A 20,236-nucleotide genomic window follows, 5' to 3' on the forward strand; every position below is an offset into this window, starting at 1 on the left:
AACAAAAAGAGAAAAACAAAATACTGATTGCAAAGAAGCAACTAGACATACAAATTAGGGAGTGATAGCCTAAACTTTCTGGTACCATAGATAAAGAATTTCTGATGACAAAACAAAAACAAAAAGCTAATCTTATAGTCTACAAAACAAAAAAAGAAAGGCAGTCTACGAGATATAAGCATATTATTCTATATATAAAGGGAGAATAACACTGTTGCACTATTCATAAGAAGTGTTCGAAAAATCGTTTTTGTCCTCACTGTTGAATAGAATATCAAGCTGGTCTGTGTTGGATAGGGATAATGATCGGGAGTCTGGTCAGCATGGAGATTGGAGATGAAAGAAATTATTCTATGTATAAAGGGAGAATAGCACTGTTGCACTATTCATAAGAAGTGTTCGAAAAATCGTTTTTGTCCTCACTGTTGAATAGAATATCAAGCTGGTCTGTGTTGGATAGGGATAATGATCGGGAGTCTGGTCAGCATGTATCTGGCTCGGATATGGTTTACATCAAGATCTAGATAAACCTAATAAAGTAAATTGAAAACTCACTCATGCTGATCCGTGCTCCCTTTGTTTCCGTACACTGTAAGTCCTGTAAAATCAAAAGGTGAGCTTCAAGCCATGCTAAAACTATAAATTACAAAGTCTTGACACATGAAGAATCTAGGGCAGGACCATCATAACGATGGAGATTGGAGAGGACTACTTACAGAAAAAATGGACTGCAGCAATCCAGTGAACAAATAGACTGAACAACTCAACTTAGAAAACAATCCATGTTTACTTGATCAGTTAACAACTGATCCAAATTGATTCATAAAGACATACAAATTATGAGCGGTTTGGTAACAAAGACTCATAGAACTTGGTGGAAGCTTGACACTAGAATCCCAATCACCATTATGAACAATTATAATGCAAAATGCTAGAAATACATGATATTGGCAACCTAACTAAGAGTTTTCTGGATGATTAATATTCCCCAAACAAAAGAAAAAATTACACATACCCGATTACTATCAAGGTCAAATTCTTTCCCAATAGGTTCCATGACCAACTGCTGCAAATACCGACTAAATAATAATAGGCTGTCCATGTAAGGAAGAACAACCATATCCTGAGAAAATCAAAAGGGGAAACAGTTGAACATCTTCAGAAAGAAATTAAAACCAACCATAAAGAAATCACACTGAAAAATACGCTATTTAAAGACATTCATAGATTGAGCAAACAATACCTTGGATCCCAATCCATCAGTAGCCCAATACCAGCATAAAGCAAGCAAGGCGGCAGGATTATTCTTAACCTGAACGCAGAAAGAATGAAAATTATATCTTTTGCTTCCAATCTTATTTTAGTCAGGGTAAACTCGAGAAAGAACAACACAACCACTATTGTCAATTAGTTTTGCAATTTTTTTTCTCATGGAATTCAACTACAAATTGGAGCTCAGACTTGATAATCATTTATTATTAGGACATAAAACTAATTACATCACCAGCAAAGAACAACAAGAATTGGGTTTGATGCTAAAGGCAACAGATATAATAGTTCTAGACTGGTGTGCAAATGGACTATTTCAAACAGAAATAAAAAAGGAGGCAGGGTAAGGCATATAATATACTGAATATCATTAATCAAACTTCAATGAAGCTATGGTGCAGCTGGGCCAAAGACATGATTCATATATTGCAATACAAGGAATAGTTTCATTAATTATTCCATTATTTATAATATACCAACCCTCATAGATGACCTAGCTCATGTGCCACGAAAAGGTACTTGACAGGAATCACAACTCAAAATCAAAATTGAACAGATACTCTGACATTATGATTCAGAAACTTCAGCAATGTGTCAATTCCCTGAAACAAGGATGAAATATAGATAACCATCCAAGTAAATAAACAAAATTAAAAAACATGAATGATGATCATGTACAATTGGAATTCTGTAATACCAACCTGAAGCGCTGCTGGAAGAAGACCAACTGCAGACATTTCAGATGTTCTTCCCCCAACCCAGTCAAACATTGGGAATCTAGCTAACCAGCCCTCAATTCTAGCAGTGTTGTCTAATACTGAATTTTCTTGAGTGATAGCCACACCCTACACAGAAACAGAAGAGCATGAGAAATAAATGGCATAAAACAATTAAAATGAGACGATAAAAAATCTGCCGCTAGAGTAAAATGAACATGAAAATAAGCACATTGGTCAATCAGGCACTGGAAAAGTGAAAAAATATAAATAACTTTTTGAAGACATGGTAACATCCCACTGTCAAATGCAAATGAGTAAATGAACAGCAATCAGCCTCCAGCTAGTAAGTCATATAAGCAAGCTGGAATTCCCAACCAACAACAAAGCTGCATTATCCAACAAAATAGCAGGATCCCACCTGATTCTTCAGTAGATCAATTGTTTTACTGAAAGCACATTTCAAGATATAATATCTACATTACTGTTTCACTTAATAATCAACTTCTGCTCCTCCTGTGTATACATTTGCAAACATGTAAACAAAACATTCAACTTATAACAGAGAGGTAAGCATACAAACCTTGAATCTGTAACTCCCATCCACGTTGACGTAACAATGATAGACGTGTGTGCTTCCAGAATCCCAATCAAAACTCTATAATACATCAAAAATATAAAAGGGAAATCAGTACTGTGAGTCATTTTCGTCACCTCCTTCTCCAACAACTCCTCCTCACCGCCTTCGTCACCTCCTTCGCCACCTCCTTGTCCAACAACATTTCAGATGAGGGACTGAGGGAGATTGAGAGTTGTGAGATGAAATTTCAAATAATCAAATCTATTAACTGGAGATCGATGGGTCGGAGACCAACATCCCAACAATGAAGTATAGAGAGAAGGTTTACTTACAGTGGGTCGAAGCAAAGCCGTGGGTCGGCGGTTCAGCGGTTCGAGGTTACGAATAGGAGCTAGCTTAGAGAGGCTGAGGGAGTGAGATGACTGACTGAGAGGTTAGAGCTAGCTTAGAGATAAGGCCGAACCGTCGAACTTTGCGGTGGGTCGGCGGCGACTGAAACTGAGGGACAGAGGGAGTGAGTCGAAGAGAGGCTGAGGGTCAGGGTCAGTCAAAATCTCGAATAGAGGCTGAGGGAATGAGGGATTAGGGTTAGCGACTAGATTTAGGTGGGTTTGCCACGCCCAGTGGCGACGACAGTTGGTTTTTGATTGAAAGTGATTGCGGTGGCTGTTGGGGAGGTTGCGGGGTTTGGGGAAGGAAATGAGAGAGATGGAGAGGAAGACGGGGCCGGGTTTTGCTGAAGCCTGAAGGAGAGAGATTTTTAGACAGAATTTGTGGGAATGAAAAAAAACACGGAGGGTTTATGTTATGCCAAAAGAGACCTAAAACAAAAAAAGTCAAACTCACCTTATTCAGACAACACTTATATGTTGTCTAAATATCACCCTATTGATTAGTTAACTATAAGGTTTGGCGCTTAAGAGGGAAAAGACTCAACTTGTTGGAGGGAAATCTAAAATTTCTGCTAGGGTTTTTTCCCATCTTTTCAAACAACATATAAGTGTTGTCTGAATGCTCACCATTTATCTAAATTTGAGATAGGAAATCACCACCTTTTACAACTACACAAATATGTTATCTGAATGCTCACCATTTTTCCAAATTAAACCAGTATGGTTTTAGTGTATATTCAGACGACAGAAAAGAAAATTATGTCGTCTGAAAAACTCAGACGACATAAAACAAAACTTATGTCGTCTGATGCGTGTCGTCTGAAGGACTTTTTGGCATAGTGATCTCTAAAAAAAATGATGAGGACGAGACAGTCGACTAATGGAGAAGGCGCACGGTGTATCGACCGCGCCGGCCACTAAAATTCTAATAGAGTACTGGATTTTCTTTTTTACCACTTTTTAATTCGAATTACATCCTAGATTAATGATACATAATCTAGTTTTGTTTGTTAGGAGATCAAACCCGAAACCTACCATTATTCATGGGTCAGAATTTCACTCTCAAATTTTAACCTAAAAAACAAAAAAAAAAAAAAAGAGAGAGAAAAGATTTCACTCTAAAATAAGATTTTTTTTAATTATTATTATTTGAAAAATCGACTTCCTTCTCATTCTGAGTTTGTAGGGTGTTCCCAAGTCGTTCATTTTTGGTCGTCCATAGCTCTTTCTCCGGAGCTAGCTGTCCATTGCATGACACCCGATCGGTTTGAGCGAGACGATGCCCACCTCAGCCTCGGCCTCCGCCTCCGCCTCTTCAACCACCGCCACCGGCCCCAATTCCGATCTTCTCATCCGCCTTAACTCTCCCGACTCCCAAGTCCAGCTCAAGGCTCTCAGGGAGCTCAAGAACCGCATCATCGGCAATCGCACCAAGAAGCTTTCCTTCGTCAAGCTCGGCCTCGTCCCTGCCGTCGCCGCCATCCTCGCCTCTAAAGCCCAGGCCCACTCCCACTCCGATCACGATTGTAATCTCCTTGTTCAGTCCGCCGCTGCCCTCGGAAGCTTCGCCTGCGGTTTCGATGCCGGCGTCCGAGCCGTTCTCGATGCCGGCGCCTGCCCTAACCTCTTGTTGCTTTTATCTCATCCTGATGACAAGGTAACTTCATTTGATCGAAAATCTAAAGTGTGTTGAATTTGATGCATGCTGTTCTTAATGAAACAATTTGATTGATTTGATTGCTTGCTTGCTCTGTTGCTTCATTGCTTCTGGTTTCGAAATGTGAATTTGTGATAAATGATTGATAAAAAATGATGTATTATGCTACTTGTAGATGACTTTGTTAATTATTCAATTTTTCATTGACTTATTAGGTTAAGCCAAAACAGAAACCGGCTAGCATTGCTGGTACGAAAAGAAAAATGTATTCTATCTGCAGTAGTCAGACTATTTTGACCGTCATTTCTAAGCTATTGAGTAATCAAGGACTGTTGAGATGGGATGACTGCCTCTAGTACACTTTTACTCAAACGCTTACGATCTGTATTTAGTGTCAGTAATTAGTTGTATGACCACTCGTAAATGTCACTCATTTCGGCTGATGTTAATGCATCTAGGATGCTAGTATATTGGTTTTGGGGCTGTGGAAAGGTTGAGTCATTCAGGATTCTCGTTTGAATCCACGGATCATTCCTTAGAATCTGAACTTGGATTTTACCTGATAAGAGCTGCCCCTTAAGACAAGAAACCTGTTATATTGAACTCTACCACTCTTAAGATTTTAAAATTCAAGCAACCATAGAGCCTACCGTTTGACCACCATAGGCGACAATCACTAACCTGCTAAATGACAATCTGATATTGTAATATCAGAAGTTGATATGTTTCATTGGCTTCCGGATTGTTGCAGGCAAATGCCAAAGGGGTGGTCTCAGGGGGTCTTTTTATTGGATTAAGAACACAAACACAGTCGAAGCTTTGGATGACTCTTGTGAAGTGAATATAAAGAAAAATCTTGTTCCTTTCTTTTGCAGAACAGATATTTTTCAAACTTTTGTGAAACTCCAATAAAGTAATTAGAGAAAAATGTTACGACTCTAAATGATTTCTTATGGGTATAGATTATCGCATCATCATCATCACTTTTCCTTTTCTGGACTTTACTAATTCCTCTATTCTTGCACGGAGTTGATTCTTTGGCTCCAGAAGGAACTTGAGAACTTGGGTGCTTTTGTCTTCATTATCTCAGTTACGGGGTGTCGTGCTGGTCTTTTTAGACCTGTCAAGAGAAATTGATTTATGGAATCACCAGGGGAGTTCTTGTAAATCATTCTTGAAGCATTTGATGCGCAACTCTTCTGTTCCATATTTCATCTATCTTTTGTATTATGGGAATAACGGTGAGGGCAATCAGTCATCCTGCCTTTTCTTTTTGTAATTTTAATATATATGAAAGATGCTCTTTGGACGTGATCATCTATTCTGTGTCAGTTAGTTAATATATTATACAAGAACACTTGGTCTTTTCTTTAAAGACCTCTTAACATTGATCTTTCATGGTTCCTTCTGCATTAATTACAGAATCGACCCTTGTTTCTCATCTATATCTATGAATATCTTTTCCTCCCTGCTTATATTAAATGCATTTGGATGGTTTTATTTGTTCTGTAGGTTGTGGACGCTGGTGCACGTTCTTTAAGAATGATTTATCAATCAAACCTGGCTCCAAAGTGTGATTTCCTTCAAGACAAAAACATGGAATTTCTTCTTTCATTATTGAATAGTGAGAATGAAAATGTTACAGGACTTGGTGCAAGTATAGTTATACATTCTTGTGAGACTATAACAGAAAAGAAGGCACTATGTCATGCTGGTGTTTTGAAGAAGCTGGTTAGCCTTCTTCAAGGTTCTCCAAGTCAGAGAGATAATAGTTTAGAATCTCTAGCCACAATTATGAAGGACAATGATGAAGCTGTTTCAGAGTTTGTGGGATGTGAAAGTGGAAGAGCTTTGAGTTCTGTTATAGAATTAACAAAGGATAGACATCTCCGCACAAGATTTTTGGCTTCGAGATGCTTGATTGCTATAAGGAACACTTCTTCTTGCTATTTGCAAGATATGGGCATTAAAACCAAGCTGGTTCATCTCTTGCTTGAACTTCATGATGATCCCGGTCAAGTTGGAGACGAAGCTCCCTTTGCATTTTCTAGTTTAATTTCTCAAAAAGTCGATCTACAGAAAATAGCACTTGAGGCAAATGCTATTGATAAACTCTACAACCACTTGCAAAAGAATCATTTACATCCGAAACGTTTCCAAGGACTATTACTGGCACTGGCTGATCTATGCTCAAAGTTGGAGAGCTGTAGGTCTAGATTCCTGTCGTTGCAGGTCTGTTGCATATAGGATACATTTACTTAATGGCCGTATGTATGACATTGTCACTTTTTGTGCCAATAATACTTTATTTGCTATTCATTCAGTCATTCATTTCTGTCAGTGAGATATCACGACAAGGGGTCCTTATCTTGCTTGTTGGTTGAAGGGGTTATGTCTTTCCAAGGCATGCAACTGTTTTCTGTTTTAGTGGTGGTTGGTTCTCTTTAGTTCTTAGGACTTTTGTTTTTTCTTTTCATTCAACACGATACTATGCACAGTCCATAATTAGAATTGAAACCTGTTTTTCCTTTATTTTATTTTTTTTTCTGTTTTTATTTCCAAAAGTGTACAAATGTGAAGTAATTCTGTTCAACTATTGAAATGGTTAAATACACTATTAAATGCCTGTTCATCTTTTCCTACACAGTTATCACTAGCTCCTTCTTTTTCTTGATTTGTTATAAGGGATATATCCCCAGATTGTACTAGTTATTGAATTTTGTTTTTTGTTTTTTGTTTTTTTTTTTTGTATAAAAAAGAAGTGCAAATCATGAGAGGTTATTCAGTATCACATCACATCTTGGTGAGAATTTTTGCAGCAAATAAATAAGGTTAATTTGGCATAGATAATATAGTGCTTGCATGAGTAATTGCTTATGTTTGAAGTCCAACTGGTTTGTAACTTCTTATATATTGCTGAATATAGGCATTGAACTTGGTATCTGAAGCCCTGACTCATGATAGTTCTGACGTACGTACTGCAGCTTGCATTTGCTTAAGATGCGTCTCTCGCTCTATCAAGGTATGCATTATGCAATATAATAATCCGTACTAGCTTAGTGATATTTAAAATTTTATACTGGCATAGATGTTTCCTAAGAAAATGTCAATTCAGAATTTGTGTGCAGGTAATTTTATGAATGAAATGATTGTCCCTCCCTTGGTTCGGCTGTTGGATGACCCTTCTATTTCAGTCCAGGTATCTGCTTGCTTATCGCTAAATATCATGTTTCCATGTTAGCTGGCAACTACTTAAGTCCCATATTGTTCCTGAGCCTTTTATTTGAGTGAAATAGAGTATCCTGGTTCATCAACTATGTAAATGGTTACTGATGTTTACTTGGGTGAAATACCCATCTCAATCAGTATATTATTATTTTGAGCTCTTTATGTTAACACAATGGAGCTGATGAAGTCAGACTTCTTAAGAATCTTGATCTCAATTCATGCCTACTATGAACGGTCTGGAGTTGAATTAAAATGTTGACTAATTATATTCACTTTTTATTATGTTTCGACTATAGATTAGGCAAACTCTGCTAATGCAGTTTCTCTCTCTCTCTCTCTCTCTCTCTCTCTCTCTCGTGTGCTGTCAGACTGACCCAGGTTATATGTTAATTACGTCAATAGTCAACTGGATGTTTTTTCTTCTCTCATTTGCTTATGTAAGATATGGCATCTCCCTTCTAACCCATACTGAAACCCTCAGAAACACTGAACTTTTTGGTTAGCATGGTGTTATTCTGTTGTGTCTTCTGAATCCCTAAACTCCACAGAACTAGAAAATGAACAGAGATTCTGTTTTGGGGCCTGTTATTCTACTGCTCTAGCTTACTGCTTTAGTTATTTTCCGTGGCTTCCTTACCCACTCTTTTGATTTGCTTTTTTTTTTTTTTTCCACAAAAACTTGTTCTGAAAAAAGAAAAAAAGTGAGGTTTTGTTTGTTGTTATGGTGGCTATTGCAAAGAAGTGCAAATGAACAGACTTTGTGTACAAGGTTCATTGAATAAAACAAATCGGACATCGTAATTCTACCTTCTTTAGAAGCTTCCTATTGGTATTAAAGAGTGATTTTATTTCTTTGAAAGGGGTAAAAAGGGCAGGCTAAAAAGGGCAGGCATACATAAGTGAAAGTATTTAAGAACATAATTATGTGTGGTTTTGAGGGAATTATGGACTCAAATGGTGAACACCACAATATGTAGTCAACACCGTTTAAAAGTCGTGTGGGTTTAAAACTTGGGGTTGTGATATTTAGAAGGGGAATAGTTAGGGTTTGGGTAAGGATCTAATTTGTGGGCTGTTCAAGGACTGTCAGTAGTAGTGGAGACTTGATGGATTTTAGGCTTCCTTGATTGGACATAAAGCAGAAAGACAATACACGGCACCATAACTGCCCTGACGCCCAATTCCCAAATAGGATCAATCTCGACAACTGCACTTGATGCCTAGTAGAGTTGAGTTTGTCTTTGCATATGTTTAGTCATTGAATAGGGAAAAGCACATTAACATGGAGAATCCATCCATTATTTCGTCGAGTAAGGGATCAATTTTTTTTATCTTTCAGAAGAGCCTCGGATCAGGTTGTCCAGCCTGAACTCAACTGTTGTCTTTAACAGGTACGTGATTTCAAGATGTTCTGGAGGATGATTGTTAGTTTAATACACACTCAGATCGAATAGCAAACTCATGCAGAGGTCTGTGCCTTATGAGTTCTATAATTTCTGGAACTGAGATGAGGTCCTTTCCTGTAAAGTTTCTCTGGAAAACTAAGGCTCTGCCAAAGATTAAAATCTTGGGATGGCTTGTGGTGCACCGGACAGTGAATACATGTGATGATACAAAGGAGACCAAATTGTTGCCTCCACACACCACCCCCGCCCCACCCAAAAAAAAAAAAAAAAAAACACCCACTGGTGTGTATTGTGCAAGTCGCGGGGGGAGACGGATGATCATGTCTTTGTGCATTGTGAAGTTGTTGTCTCTTTGTGGAAAAAAGCTCTGTAGGGAGGCTGGAGTATTGTGGGAGAATTCAGTCTTCCGCATTGGACAATGGAAAAAGGCCAAGGTCCTTTGGGGTTGTGGGGTGTTAGCAGTGATCTGGGTGGTTTGGATGGAAAGAAATAAAAGAATATTTGAACTTTATAGTGGTGAGGAGGTGGGATTACTTTGGGAAAGAGTTAGCTTTTGGGCTTCTGTTTCTGGGAAACTTAGGAACAATAGTTTATCTTCTATCTTATTAGACTGGTAAGCAGCTGTAGTCTAGACTGTTTGCCTAACTTTCTTCTCTGTGGACTTCTTGTCCACTTTGTATTATGCTTTCTTGATCTTGCTCATCTTTTTTTTTTCTTTTCATTTTCTGGGACTGAATTGACTTCCTTGTTGGTTACCGTTTTTATAGCATCTGCTAACTTAATGCATTTTAAAACATTTTATTCTTTACAGTGATATATTTCATACTTCATGGTCACGAAGGTTCAGTGTCCTTATTTGGGGAATTTATAGAATTTAAAAAGTATGTCCGGGAAACTATGAAATACATTGCCTTTTTGTCATTGAAGTCCCTGAAATAATGACAAAAATCCTGGATGTATGGAACATAAAACATTACAATATTTAACATAAAACTTACCTGAAAGTTGCCTATAATAAATTATGGTCATCTATCAGGATTGAATATGTTACCTTATCATTTAGTAGAACAAAGGTAGGTGATTTATTGCTGATCTCTCTTCCATGCTTGGTTTTCAGGTTGCAGCTCTGAGTGCTGTTGGAAACATTGTTGTTGATTTTACTACACATAGGTCATTATTTCTACAGTGTGGAGGCGTGAAACAGCTTGTTCAGTTATCAAGATCAATGGATTCAACTTTGAGATTAAATGCTTTATGGGCTTTAAGGAACCTGATGTGCCTTGCAGACTACATATGTAAACAAGGGATATTCATGGAGCTCACAGCTTCCTCATTAGCAAGTCTTATCTGTGGTAATGTGAACGTTGATTGTGGCAGTTCAAAGTAGTTTGTTTTAACTTTTTCTTATTATCTTAATGGTTTAGTACTGAAAATAAACGATGCTTAAATGTATGTGCACCTGCAGACCCTGAGCCTTTTGTCCAAGAGCAGGCTCTAGCACTCATCCGCAATCTTGTTGATGGATGTATGAACTCAGTTGAGCTTGTATTCGCTGAAGATGGTATAATATTAGATGCTGTTGGAAGGCAGTTGCAGAGTGCTTCAAGAGATGAAATTTGGATACAGGTTAGACGTCTTTCTATAGAATGATAACATACAATAACTATATTTACTTGGGGACCTTTAGTGATATTCAGATCTAAATTCTGTTTTTTGATTCCAAATTGCAAATTTTATTTGTAATACCTTTTCTTGCAATTTCTAAAAACATGCATTTGGTGTGTCTCATAAACATGCATGTTGATGGCCATCAGTTTCTTCGGCTATCTTCTGAATTTGAAGTGCAGTTGTTCTTTAGTTTCTATGATTTGCTGTTGGCCTGTTGTTGTTGTTTTTTTTTCAGTTCTAGCATCCTTTGGTCATGAATTCCATATATACTGTTCTGTAATTTTCTCTTCTTTTAATGAATTACTGTTTCCTATAAAAATAAAATAAAATTAACAAGCATTTAATAATTAACATTGAAAATAGAGGAAACTGTATGTAATAGATTTAGAGGCGTGATTAGAACTACTTTTTCCCCTATTGTTTCCAAGTTCTTTAGTTTATAATACTATAATATAACAAAAGATCTATAAACCTCATAGTCAAGATACATTATTTTAAAATGACGGTGGCATAACTTGTAGGAGGTGGGTGATGTTTGTGTTTTGTTTTGTGAAAGAGAATATTAGTTTAGTGCTGCGTGTAGAAACTTGGAAGTGTATGTTCAATTCTTTAGTTATTTAATCCACACATTACCCAATGGGTGCACTATTGTTGAATTGCTGACATGTTTTAAACTATGTCACATATTCTGTACCCTATATTTTCATTATCAATATGCCAGGGCTTTTAGGGGTAGACTTATTGTTGCATAGAAGTGTTTAATTTCTCATGATTATGTCACAAGACTAACCATGTAGAATAGTGGAGTGCGTCTTGAGGTCTTGGACTGCTATTATCAGTACACCTGTGATTGTTGTGGACTTATAAAACTTTCGACAATGGATGAAATGATAGAGAAATAAAATCTGTAGAAGTCTTTAATCATTTAGATTTGCCTAGTCTTCTAATTGCTGTAGGCTTGTCATGTGGCTTCTAGATGTTTCATTCAAGATTGATGTTCTGTTTGGTCATGTTTTAGACTTTTAGGGTTCCTAGAGGTCATTAATTAGGGTCACTTAGTGTTGGTTTCTGGTACAAGGGTCTTATTTGAGGATCAGTCAATGAGATTATTTGTGTGTGTTTCGAACAATATCTCTCAATTGATGTATGAGAGTCTTGGTGTGATTCCGAATTTCCTTATATTCTCTTCCTTTCCCTTCTTTCAAATATCTTTAACCACAACAGCCATCCCCATGGATTATATCCTAAGCTTCACACTTCCTAAACACATAGACCTCTAGGTTGTCCTACTTCACACCTCATCAGAGCTTTAGGTTTCACCATGTCAACCCATAATGGAATACCTTTTAGGGATTTGATGCCAATCTACAACGAGACAACTTATTGTTGCAACTCACTGAAAAGCTAGAGGTTCTAATTGGGCAACATGAGCATTAGGAGTATAACATGCATAGCTTGACATCTCGATTAGGGGCGTTAGATACAAGAGCAGGCCCTCAAGAACAGCTTGAAGAGAGGACTGACGAAATTTTAGATGCTGAAGAACTTCAAGACAGAATTGAGCGTAACCGAACTAAATACCACATCAAGGGGACAATCACTACTTGGGAACTTACACTGGTACAAACAATTTCCAGACCTCCTGCCAGCATTAACACCATCCTCAGCTTACACTGCCGCCTGAAGAGAGATGCCTGTGAGAGCCCCTCAAGTTCTATAATTCAAAGGAGGTTCTTGAGAATTCAAAACTTTGAAGTAACTTAACTGAGCTCCATGTTGGAGAAGATGTTGCTAGTGATGAGGAAGGACTGGTAGAAAGAGACAAAATGGCAGATGCTAGTGTATTGAGGTTTGTGTTTGGGGCACCTAAGGAGGATAACGATCTTCATGCCAGGAGTATGGGTGCTTTTAAGGTGACCAAGAGGATGTATAGCAATGCCCATGCTTTGAACATTTCTTCGAACCTGGGAATCAGTTCAATCTTTACATTGGACCTTAGACCATACAACCACCAATGTCTACCCATCCACCTAGCAAAGTAATATAGAAACCTTCTGACACCTAACTCTACCACAAAACCACCAATGTCAACCCATCCACCTCCTATAGATAATGCCTTGATCCCCTGCCAGCGTACCACCTACAAATTGTGCCTGGATAACCAAAGAAGAGTTTATTTGACTTGATTCTTCTCTTTATTAGCTGTACCTGCTTCAATGTACCAGAGCCGAATTCTGCGGTATTGGTACATGTTTTAGTTTTTCTAATGTATTTTCTGTTACTAATATTAGACTTTTCGGTTCCTAGAAGTCATCAATGAGGGTCATTCAATGTCGGGTTCTGGTATCTTCTGTAGCTTTATAAGGGTCATTATATATTGTTGAAAAGCAGTCAATGAGATTGCTTGTGGTTTCAAACAATATCTGTCGACTGATTGGTGAGAATTCTTGCTGTAACTCCAAGTAACCTTGCTGAAGTGAGTCTGGACCATACTATAGTAACACTTTTAAGAACTCTTCATTCCCAGATTTCTAACCACAATACCCTTCCCCACTGAGTTGTATCACCCTAAAATTCATCCTCTATGAGCTTAAACACTGAAATCCCTAGGTTGTCCTACATCCTACATATATACACATATTTACTTCTTATTGGTTCTTAAAATCCTTTTCTGACAGGGATTGTATGTGCTTAGCAATGTTGCAAGTGGAAATGAAGTTCACAAGGAAGCTGTTATGCATCAACTAGTACCACAGGCAGACAATGGGGCCCAATCTCTTATTCTGAAGTTTCTGCAGAGTAATGAAAGCCAGTTACGTATAGCTGCTGTCTGGACGATTGTTAATCTTACTTTTCCATCCACTCCTAATGCATTTAGCCGTTTTGTAAAACTACACAATGCTGGCATAGTTTCTCAAGTGAAGAGCATGGCCAGTGATCCTTGCCTAGACGTTAAGGTTGTCATCTTCTATCTCAAATTTGTTATTATCCAATGCTTTTGATCTTCTGTTAAATCTTATCTGATTCATCATGTGGCACAGCTTCGGGTAAAATCAGCACTCGGGCAATTTAAGACCTTCAGTGATGGCTCAACATGATTTTTGTACCCTTGAACCAGTGGCAAGAAAAGGACTACTGATGCAGCTGTAGTTAGTTTTGATGTCATGGTAAGCTTCATTTACAATGACTTCATTTTGATAAAAAAGTCACCACTTTATCATAAAAGCGAAACACGGGCATCATATCATTCAATCCAAACATCTCTAAAATAAAAGCCAAGATCATATATCCTCTCAAAATGACAACTTCTGTATCTATTGTATTGAATAGAAAATTTTTTGTTTTATTTCATTTGAAAGCCAAGTTGAATGGCTTGTATGATGACAATGGAATAAATATGATATTTTGTTATGGTTTCGTTCAACATATGAAGGGTTATAGGCTAGTGAGCTTTATATGACTAATTGTTTTTTTCTGTCCTAGAGATTGTATTTATTTCATCAGTAATTTTTTTTCCAGCCATACATTACTTCACTGTGATATATTTTGTCATTGTTGCTGTTGTCCGAGTATAATAGTTACCTTTAGTTGCATTTGAAGCTATTATCCCTTGAAAAGTAGGGTATGAAAAAATTTGAATTGGAGGTCAATTTAGCTAAATTTTTGTTTACATTGGTATGTTTCCCATTGCAGGTGTAACACATTGCTTTTATATTTTTCCAAGTTAGAGCAGTGTGGAAGCTTTCTAATTTTGTCAGTACTCCTAATCAGGTTACCTTCAAAATCTGTTGTTCCACTTGTGTATTTCTTTTTGAACACTTGCGCCATGTAATGTATCAAAAGATGGATGTATTTACCCAACTCAAATCCTATGTCTGTCAGATACTGTTTTATCAGTCTTCATATTTGTAAACAAGCTGTATAGAGCTGCAATCTTTTAGTTCCAAATGTATAATGAGACCAGTGTATTGGTGGCATGTTGTTACATCAATGTCTCCGGGGCATCGATGATGGCACTGTATTGAGCAAGGATGAGCTGATGCTACTGTGGTCGAGGTAGGGCAGCTTTGTTCCAAAGCAACAAAGCTTGGTTACGCTTCTTCAAAAGTTTGTAAATCCCTTTTTCTCCAAAAAGATCAAACTTTGTACAGCCGTGTGTGGAAGAATGCCCTAGTTATCTTTATAGAATATGCAAGCCACTACATTCCCATTAGGAAGTAATATGTATTTTTTTGAATCTTGACCGGAGGTGTAAGAATTGGATCTTACTTTGATATAAGTGAGAATAAGTTCTTGAGTGGGACTTGAAATAAACTAATCCATACTACCACATCTTTAACTAATGTTCTGGGATATTGGGTCACTAGCATTTTGCAGTGCACGGATTTTGTTATCTACTGAATTTTACACAAATCATGGTCGATGCGAGGAATATTGTACTTGAGTGTCGTTTACGCTCCCTATTTACTCCTATTATTACTAAGGGGAGCGTATAGATACTCTTTTAAGTGGACAATATGTATGTTAATATTTCTTATCCTACATGTTTGTGTATTGAAAACTTACTTATCTATAGTTAATATTGAACTAATCAGTAATTATCAAAATCAAACAAACTTTTCCCCTAATTTTCTATTTTAGTTTCAATGATTTTCAGTTACCAAAAATTGGTTTACCAACATAAAACATTCGAGTTATGACCGGTCGGTTTTGCTGTACTCCAAACCCTATACTCCTACAGCGTGTGCCCCAACAATATTAGTGTTAACAAAAGATTGAACTCTAATTATGCCATAATTCGTTCAGCTCAGCTTGTTCCCTCGGAACATGCAAGACAAATTAGTTGATGCCTGGAAAATCAATCACTTAAAAAGAACTATAACAAAAGTCCCTGCTGATAGACTTCATGACATAAAACAAGTCCCAGTTTACCTATAGTGATTGATAATGTTACTGAATTGTGCATACATAGCCAGTAGAATGGCAGAGCATATATCCTTAAAATTACTTTGAACCTGATCACTATCTTACGCGTTTATTTTTCTTTTCGAAGAGAAATCTGAGTCATATCTGTGGAAGATATATAAAATGGTGGATCTTCTATATACAATTTACAGAATAAATATTGAGCAACTTATTAGTTGGTAGAAAATAATACTAATCAACCTGAGGAACTGAAGTGGGTATATAACGGGAAATACCTAGACTAGGAATAAGGAAAACTCAACAACACAATGAAGTTGCAATCGGTTAGCCAATCTTCTCTGTGTTTGAGTCATCTGAGGGCCATATCACAGTCTCAAAAAGCCGTTCACGCATCAACTCCAAGTTCTCATTAGAGATTTCTTGATATATTTCAGCATGGTTACATTTCTGCATCAATGTCCATCCAAGAACAGTATGTTTTCAAATTGTCGGAGATTTACATGTTATTATGTGCTTCAGATGATGAAGAAAAATAGTTAAAGAGAGAAACTTGAAACTTTCTTACCTTTACCCATTTACCATAGAGGTGAAGCCGCGTGACCATTACTCTCTCAGCAAGTTCATGCCTCTCCTGTCAGTTAGCAAAGGGTTATATTTCATGTCATTCATATAAATCTGTAGGTAACAATGAATTGCATCGTCATAGCAGCCAAGTTTTTGTTTTCACACCATCTGCATGATCCTTCACAATCTTTTTGTTTACCAAGAAATCAAAAGAGTTGAGTATTGTGATCTGTATTGTCAGATTTCTATAAAATGGAACTTTGGAAACAATAGTTCAGTGGAACTTCTGTTTTTTTCTTTTTTCTTTTGTCTAATATCTTAAACAACACATAAAAAGGTAATATGATGTCTTCCCTCTTAGTAGATCTAAGCAACTAGAGAATAAGTGGTTTAAAAAACTACCTTCCCAAGTGAGCGGAGGAACCGCTTACCATCTCCAGGCTTGTTTGATACAACAAAGCTGTTGCAATAAAAAGGAATTAAGATTCAGATAGAACAGTTCTCAAAGTACTGAAGTAAGATTATTCTCAAAAACAATAAAAGTACTGAAGTAAGATATGTTGAAGATGCAACTTGGTTTACTAAAAGAGAGTGCCTCCAAATAATCCTATTGTATGAAAAATAATCAGACTTGCTTAAACCATGATTCAAGTTGAAGTCAGAAACCAAAGGCTGAAAGGCAGTGCTCCTATCAAGATATCCTACTGCGTATATTCTTTATCTAGGGAGAGTGGGCTGAGTGGCTAGATTTATTTTCAAATTCTTGCATTAGTAAACTGATCCAACTTAAATACTACAGAAAACCATCATGAGGTCATTAATTTGATAGTTTAATTCTGGTGAATATGTTCAAGATATGGAAAACTTCCTGTCGTAACAACCCACAAGCTCACTTTGATCTGAAAGGCTCACCTCTGTTTCAAGACTATCATTTACAAAGCCCAATCACATCTCAACCAATTGCAATAAACAACAATGCTTGAGTAATAATGACAATTGATAATAACAAACATCAATAAAGTATGCAGGTTGAATTTTACAAAAATGATAAAATGATCCGATGGTCTAACTTACTCATACAACCACCTATATTGTGTTGGGTTCATCTCATAAAGCTGGTTCATGACAGTCCTCACAGCCTTGTATGTAAAATAGTTGAGTAATTGCTGCAGGCACAAACATTTTAGTCAGCTAATTATTAAGAATATAATTGTTTTTGTGAGCTTTATGTGTCAGGTTGGTATGAGCTTAGCTAATTATATAAAAGAGAAATATGGAAGAATATAAAGATTCTAACATCTTATTTTTGATAGGAGACAAGAAACTTCTATTAGAAAAGGAAAAAGTGTACAGGCATTAGAGGCATTAGTCTACTTCTATACAATCTTTGCATAGAGGACATGAGTACTACTCAGAATGACATAATATACTAACCTACACAAATTAGCAAACAATGCTATTCTGGATCTGATGAAATAACAATGCACCTGATTGACAGGTTCATGTTACAGAGGTTTCACTAGAGAGTTTTTCTTTATATATAAACCCGCAACTTTTTTTTTATTAGTTGTTTGTCTACACAACTTAGATAAAATTAATTGTTACCTCATAGATTAAAGATAAACAACTGAGATTCAATAATAAAGGTAAAAACACATTTGAGAAAGTGAAAGCACGTTTAGACATGTCTAGAGGTATCAATCAGCGGACACATTATGGTAAGCTTCCCAACATAAAATGGACTAAAGCAACTGCGTAATGCAATAAAGGGAAATCATGCATGTATTCTATAGACATACTTAGAGGTAAATATTGAATTTGTAAAAGAAAATCTAGCAACCTGTGCCTAGGTGAACCATATAAACAAACAGACACAACAGGTAACTGGTTGTCCTTCAGACAAGCCAGCAACAAATACATAATCATGTTTCCTATTAAGCACATGAAGTTCATCCAAAATCTAAGCTTTCTCACCGTCTTAACATCCTCAAAGCTGTCCTCATATTGGCCTGCAAGCTCATTAACAATCACGAAGTTTCGATTCTTTCGTTTCCTCCTCATACCCGGAAGAGCTTTCATGGAGAGCCACCTGTCATGGCCTGAATCAATGAATGAACTGCTCAACTCCAAAGACCCTCCTGGTTTCACTAAATGCTTCTTGGCCATTGAGTTCCTCTGTTCTCCTCCACTCTTGAGATTCATGGCAGTTGTAGGCAGAGCATCCAAGCACAAGCACGGACATGTGTGTGAGTCCACCACGGATGAACCCATCACAGATAAAGCCCCCACCATGCTTCTCTCACAAGTAAAAGCTGGAAGGCAAGCAAGCACCTTTATGATGATAAATGCCCAGATCAGAGTTTTTGTTTGTAGCTGTAGTTCAGGGATGAATGCCAAGGATCTGGAAATGGGTATCCCAGAAAACTGGTAGTCAAAGATTCAAAAACTTGAGCAACAAAGAAAAAGAAGGTCTTTTGGTGCAAGTAAGGGTGGGTGGGAGAGAATCTGGACGATTTTGAAGGTGTGTGAACGTTAACCAAACAAAAACTTGAGGTCCAAAACACTCCACACAATGACACAAGTATAGTAGAATCAAATTTAGTCTCTTTTCTTTTCAATTCTAAAAAGGCTGTGGACATTGTCGTTCAACAAATCAAACACGAAAAAAAGATCGTACCCTTCACACACGGGTAGATTGACAATATCACAAGTGTTGGAAGGTTCCTATTATTCACTAAAAACAAACCTAAATAAAATGTAAATTTGATACTTTTTATTAAGCTACACACACATATATGGCCATATATATCAAACTCGAATAGACGATTCCGGGGATCGGTAGCTTGAGAAATGATTCTCACGAAAACCAGTCGCCAATAGGGGAGCACCTAACATGAGTTTAAGATGGACAATTCTTAGGTTCACCTCTAGGATGAACGAGCTTATCCACTCCTATTTAACATACTTTTGTTTAACAAATTTATAATCCAACGGTGCATATCTTAAATTAGCTTTTAAAGATCATTTAAGTAAAAAATCAATCGAATCTGAAATTGTTTAATTATCTAATTGAATTAAACAAATGGATGGTTCTAATAATACTCACTACTCTTATGATGAACCGTCCATGTATTTCATAGAAATAAATAATTAAAAGATCTTCAATTTGATTGATATTTTACAGAACTAATCTTTGTATTACCTTATACAACTTGAATGGTTGGATTATAAAATTATGCATTAATTTTAAAAGAGTGTGAATATGTTCATTCACCCAAAGGGTGAACCTAAGATTATTTCAATATCAACTTCGAACAAGTCACTAAAGTTGTCACAATTGATAACATACTTTTACTGACTCAACGACTGGTTGTCCTAAAAGGACCCGACCAGTCACTTTGAACTGACCGGTCAACAAACAAGGGTGACAAGCATATTCGTAGAAGGTTAAACAAAAATTTCCTTCTTCCACCCTTTGGGCTGAAGTGGTCGCAATTTGACTCATATGTCTATCAAGATCGCAATGGCTTTGTTGAGTTCTACATGGGAGCTTGAGTAGTATTAGCTAAAGAAGCAATTAAATATTCAAGAGACTTACGTTGAGACTATTGAGATGGAGGTTGATTAGAGGCTTGAGGCCTTGATCCTTTATGGAAACCTGGAGGTGGTTTGTATGCATTGAAATACCCTTGTTGCACTTTATCATTGTTACTCTATTGGAGGTTAGGATGGTAACACCATGTTAGACTGTGGGTGCTGGAGTAGGGGTTGTTTATCGAATGATAGTTTCTCTTCTTACATTAGTTGACATGCTCTGTAAACGAAAACAT

At 37.0% G+C, this 20,236-nt stretch overlaps 3 protein-coding genes across 5 annotated transcripts; 1 reads left to right on the forward strand and 2 right to left on the reverse strand.

Moving 5' to 3' along the window:
* Window positions 1-503: 503 nt before the first annotated feature.
* Window positions 504-2,110, reverse strand: LOC112204006 (glucose-6-phosphate isomerase 1, chloroplastic). 2 transcript variants are annotated; one of them, XM_040506864.1, is made up of 5 exons: window positions 1,971-2,110; window positions 1,750-1,871; window positions 1,244-1,312; window positions 1,016-1,123; window positions 504-598 (listed from the first exon to the last, which is right to left on the reverse strand). In XM_040506864.1, exons 2-5 carry the CDS (start codon window positions 1,753-1,755, stop codon window positions 521-523), a joined length of 261 nt encoding a protein of 86 aa, XP_040362798.1. In that variant the 5' UTR covers window positions 1,756-1,871; window positions 1,971-2,110; the 3' UTR covers window positions 504-520. The 2 variants fall into 2 exon arrangements, with proteins under 2 accessions (XP_040362798.1, XP_024200662.2); XM_024344894.2 differs by lacking the exon at window positions 1,750-1,871.
* A 2,018-nt stretch (window positions 2,111-4,128) lies between these two features.
* LOC112168315 lies at window positions 4,129-15,329 on the forward strand. 2 transcript variants are annotated; one of them, XM_040506191.1, is made up of 10 exons: window positions 4,495-4,614; window positions 5,662-5,855; window positions 6,127-6,846; window positions 7,541-7,636; window positions 7,730-7,813; window positions 10,366-10,600; window positions 10,714-10,874; window positions 13,595-13,873; window positions 13,958-14,083; window positions 14,610-15,329. In XM_040506191.1, the coding sequence occupies exons 2-9, from the start codon at window positions 5,844-5,846 to the stop codon at window positions 14,012-14,014; spliced, it is 1,644 nt and encodes a 547-aa protein (XP_040362125.1). In that variant the 5' UTR covers window positions 4,495-4,614; window positions 5,662-5,843; the 3' UTR covers window positions 14,015-14,083; window positions 14,610-15,329. The 2 variants fall into 2 exon arrangements, with proteins under 2 accessions (XP_024161209.1, XP_040362125.1); XM_024305441.2 differs by lacking the exon at window positions 5,662-5,855 and having other exon boundaries at window positions 4,129-4,614; window positions 14,610-15,259.
* A 625-nt stretch (window positions 15,330-15,954) lies between these two features.
* On the reverse strand, window positions 15,955-18,961 carry LOC112168316 (chaperonin-like RbcX protein 2, chloroplastic). The gene is made up of 5 exons (XM_024305442.2): window positions 18,381-18,961; window positions 17,481-17,572; window positions 16,809-16,866; window positions 16,408-16,473; window positions 15,955-16,289 (listed from the first exon to the last, which is right to left on the reverse strand). Exons 1-5 carry the CDS (start codon window positions 18,696-18,698, stop codon window positions 16,167-16,169), a joined length of 657 nt encoding a protein of 218 aa, XP_024161210.1. The 5' UTR covers window positions 18,699-18,961; the 3' UTR covers window positions 15,955-16,166.
* Between the last annotated feature and the right edge of the window lie 1,275 nt (window positions 18,962-20,236).

Source organism: Rosa chinensis, chromosome 5 (genome assembly GCF_002994745.2).
Source record: "Rosa chinensis cultivar Old Blush chromosome 5, RchiOBHm-V2, whole genome shotgun sequence".
NCBI classification, from domain to species: Eukaryota; Viridiplantae; Streptophyta; class Magnoliopsida; order Rosales; family Rosaceae; genus Rosa; species Rosa chinensis.

What these genes read in the sequence shown, in the direction of transcription:
- LOC112204006 (XM_024344894.2), bottom strand. Translation starts at nt 2,039, where the DNA reads ATGTTTGACTGGGTTGGGGGAAGAACATCTGAAATGTCTGCAGTTGGT. An exon ending in TTCTTCCAGCAGCGCTTCAG is followed by an intron (nt 1,313 to 1,970) that starts GTTGGTATTACA and finishes TTCTGCGTTCAG; the next exon opens with GTTAAGAATAATCCTGCCGC. An exon ending in TTGACCTTGATAGTAATCGG is followed by an intron (nt 599 to 1,015) that starts GTATGTGTAATT and finishes TTGATTTTACAG; the next exon opens with GACTTACAGTGTACGGAAAC.
- LOC112168316 (XM_024305442.2), bottom strand. Translation starts at nt 18,698, where the DNA reads ATGGTGGGGGCTTTATCTGTGATGGGTTCATCCGTGGTGGACTCACAC. An exon ending in CAATATAGGTGGTTGTATGA is followed by an intron (nt 16,867 to 17,480) that starts GTAAGTTAGACC and finishes TTATTGCAACAG; the next exon opens with CTTTGTTGTATCAAACAAGC. An exon ending in TCCTCCGCTCACTTGGGAAG is followed by an intron (nt 16,474 to 16,808) that starts GTAGTTTTTTAA and finishes GCTAACTGACAG; the next exon opens with GAGAGGCATGAACTTGCTGA.
- LOC112168315 (XM_024305441.2), top strand. Translation starts at nt 4,237, where the DNA reads ATGCCCACCTCAGCCTCGGCCTCCGCCTCCGCCTCTTCAACCACCGCC. An exon ending in TATCTCATCCTGATGACAAG is followed by an intron (nt 4,615 to 6,126) that starts GTAACTTCATTT and finishes TTTGTTCTGTAG; the next exon opens with GTTGTGGACGCTGGTGCACG. An exon ending in ATTAGCAAGTCTTATCTGTG is followed by an intron (nt 10,601 to 10,713) that starts GTAATGTGAACG and finishes GTGCACCTGCAG; the next exon opens with ACCCTGAGCCTTTTGTCCAA.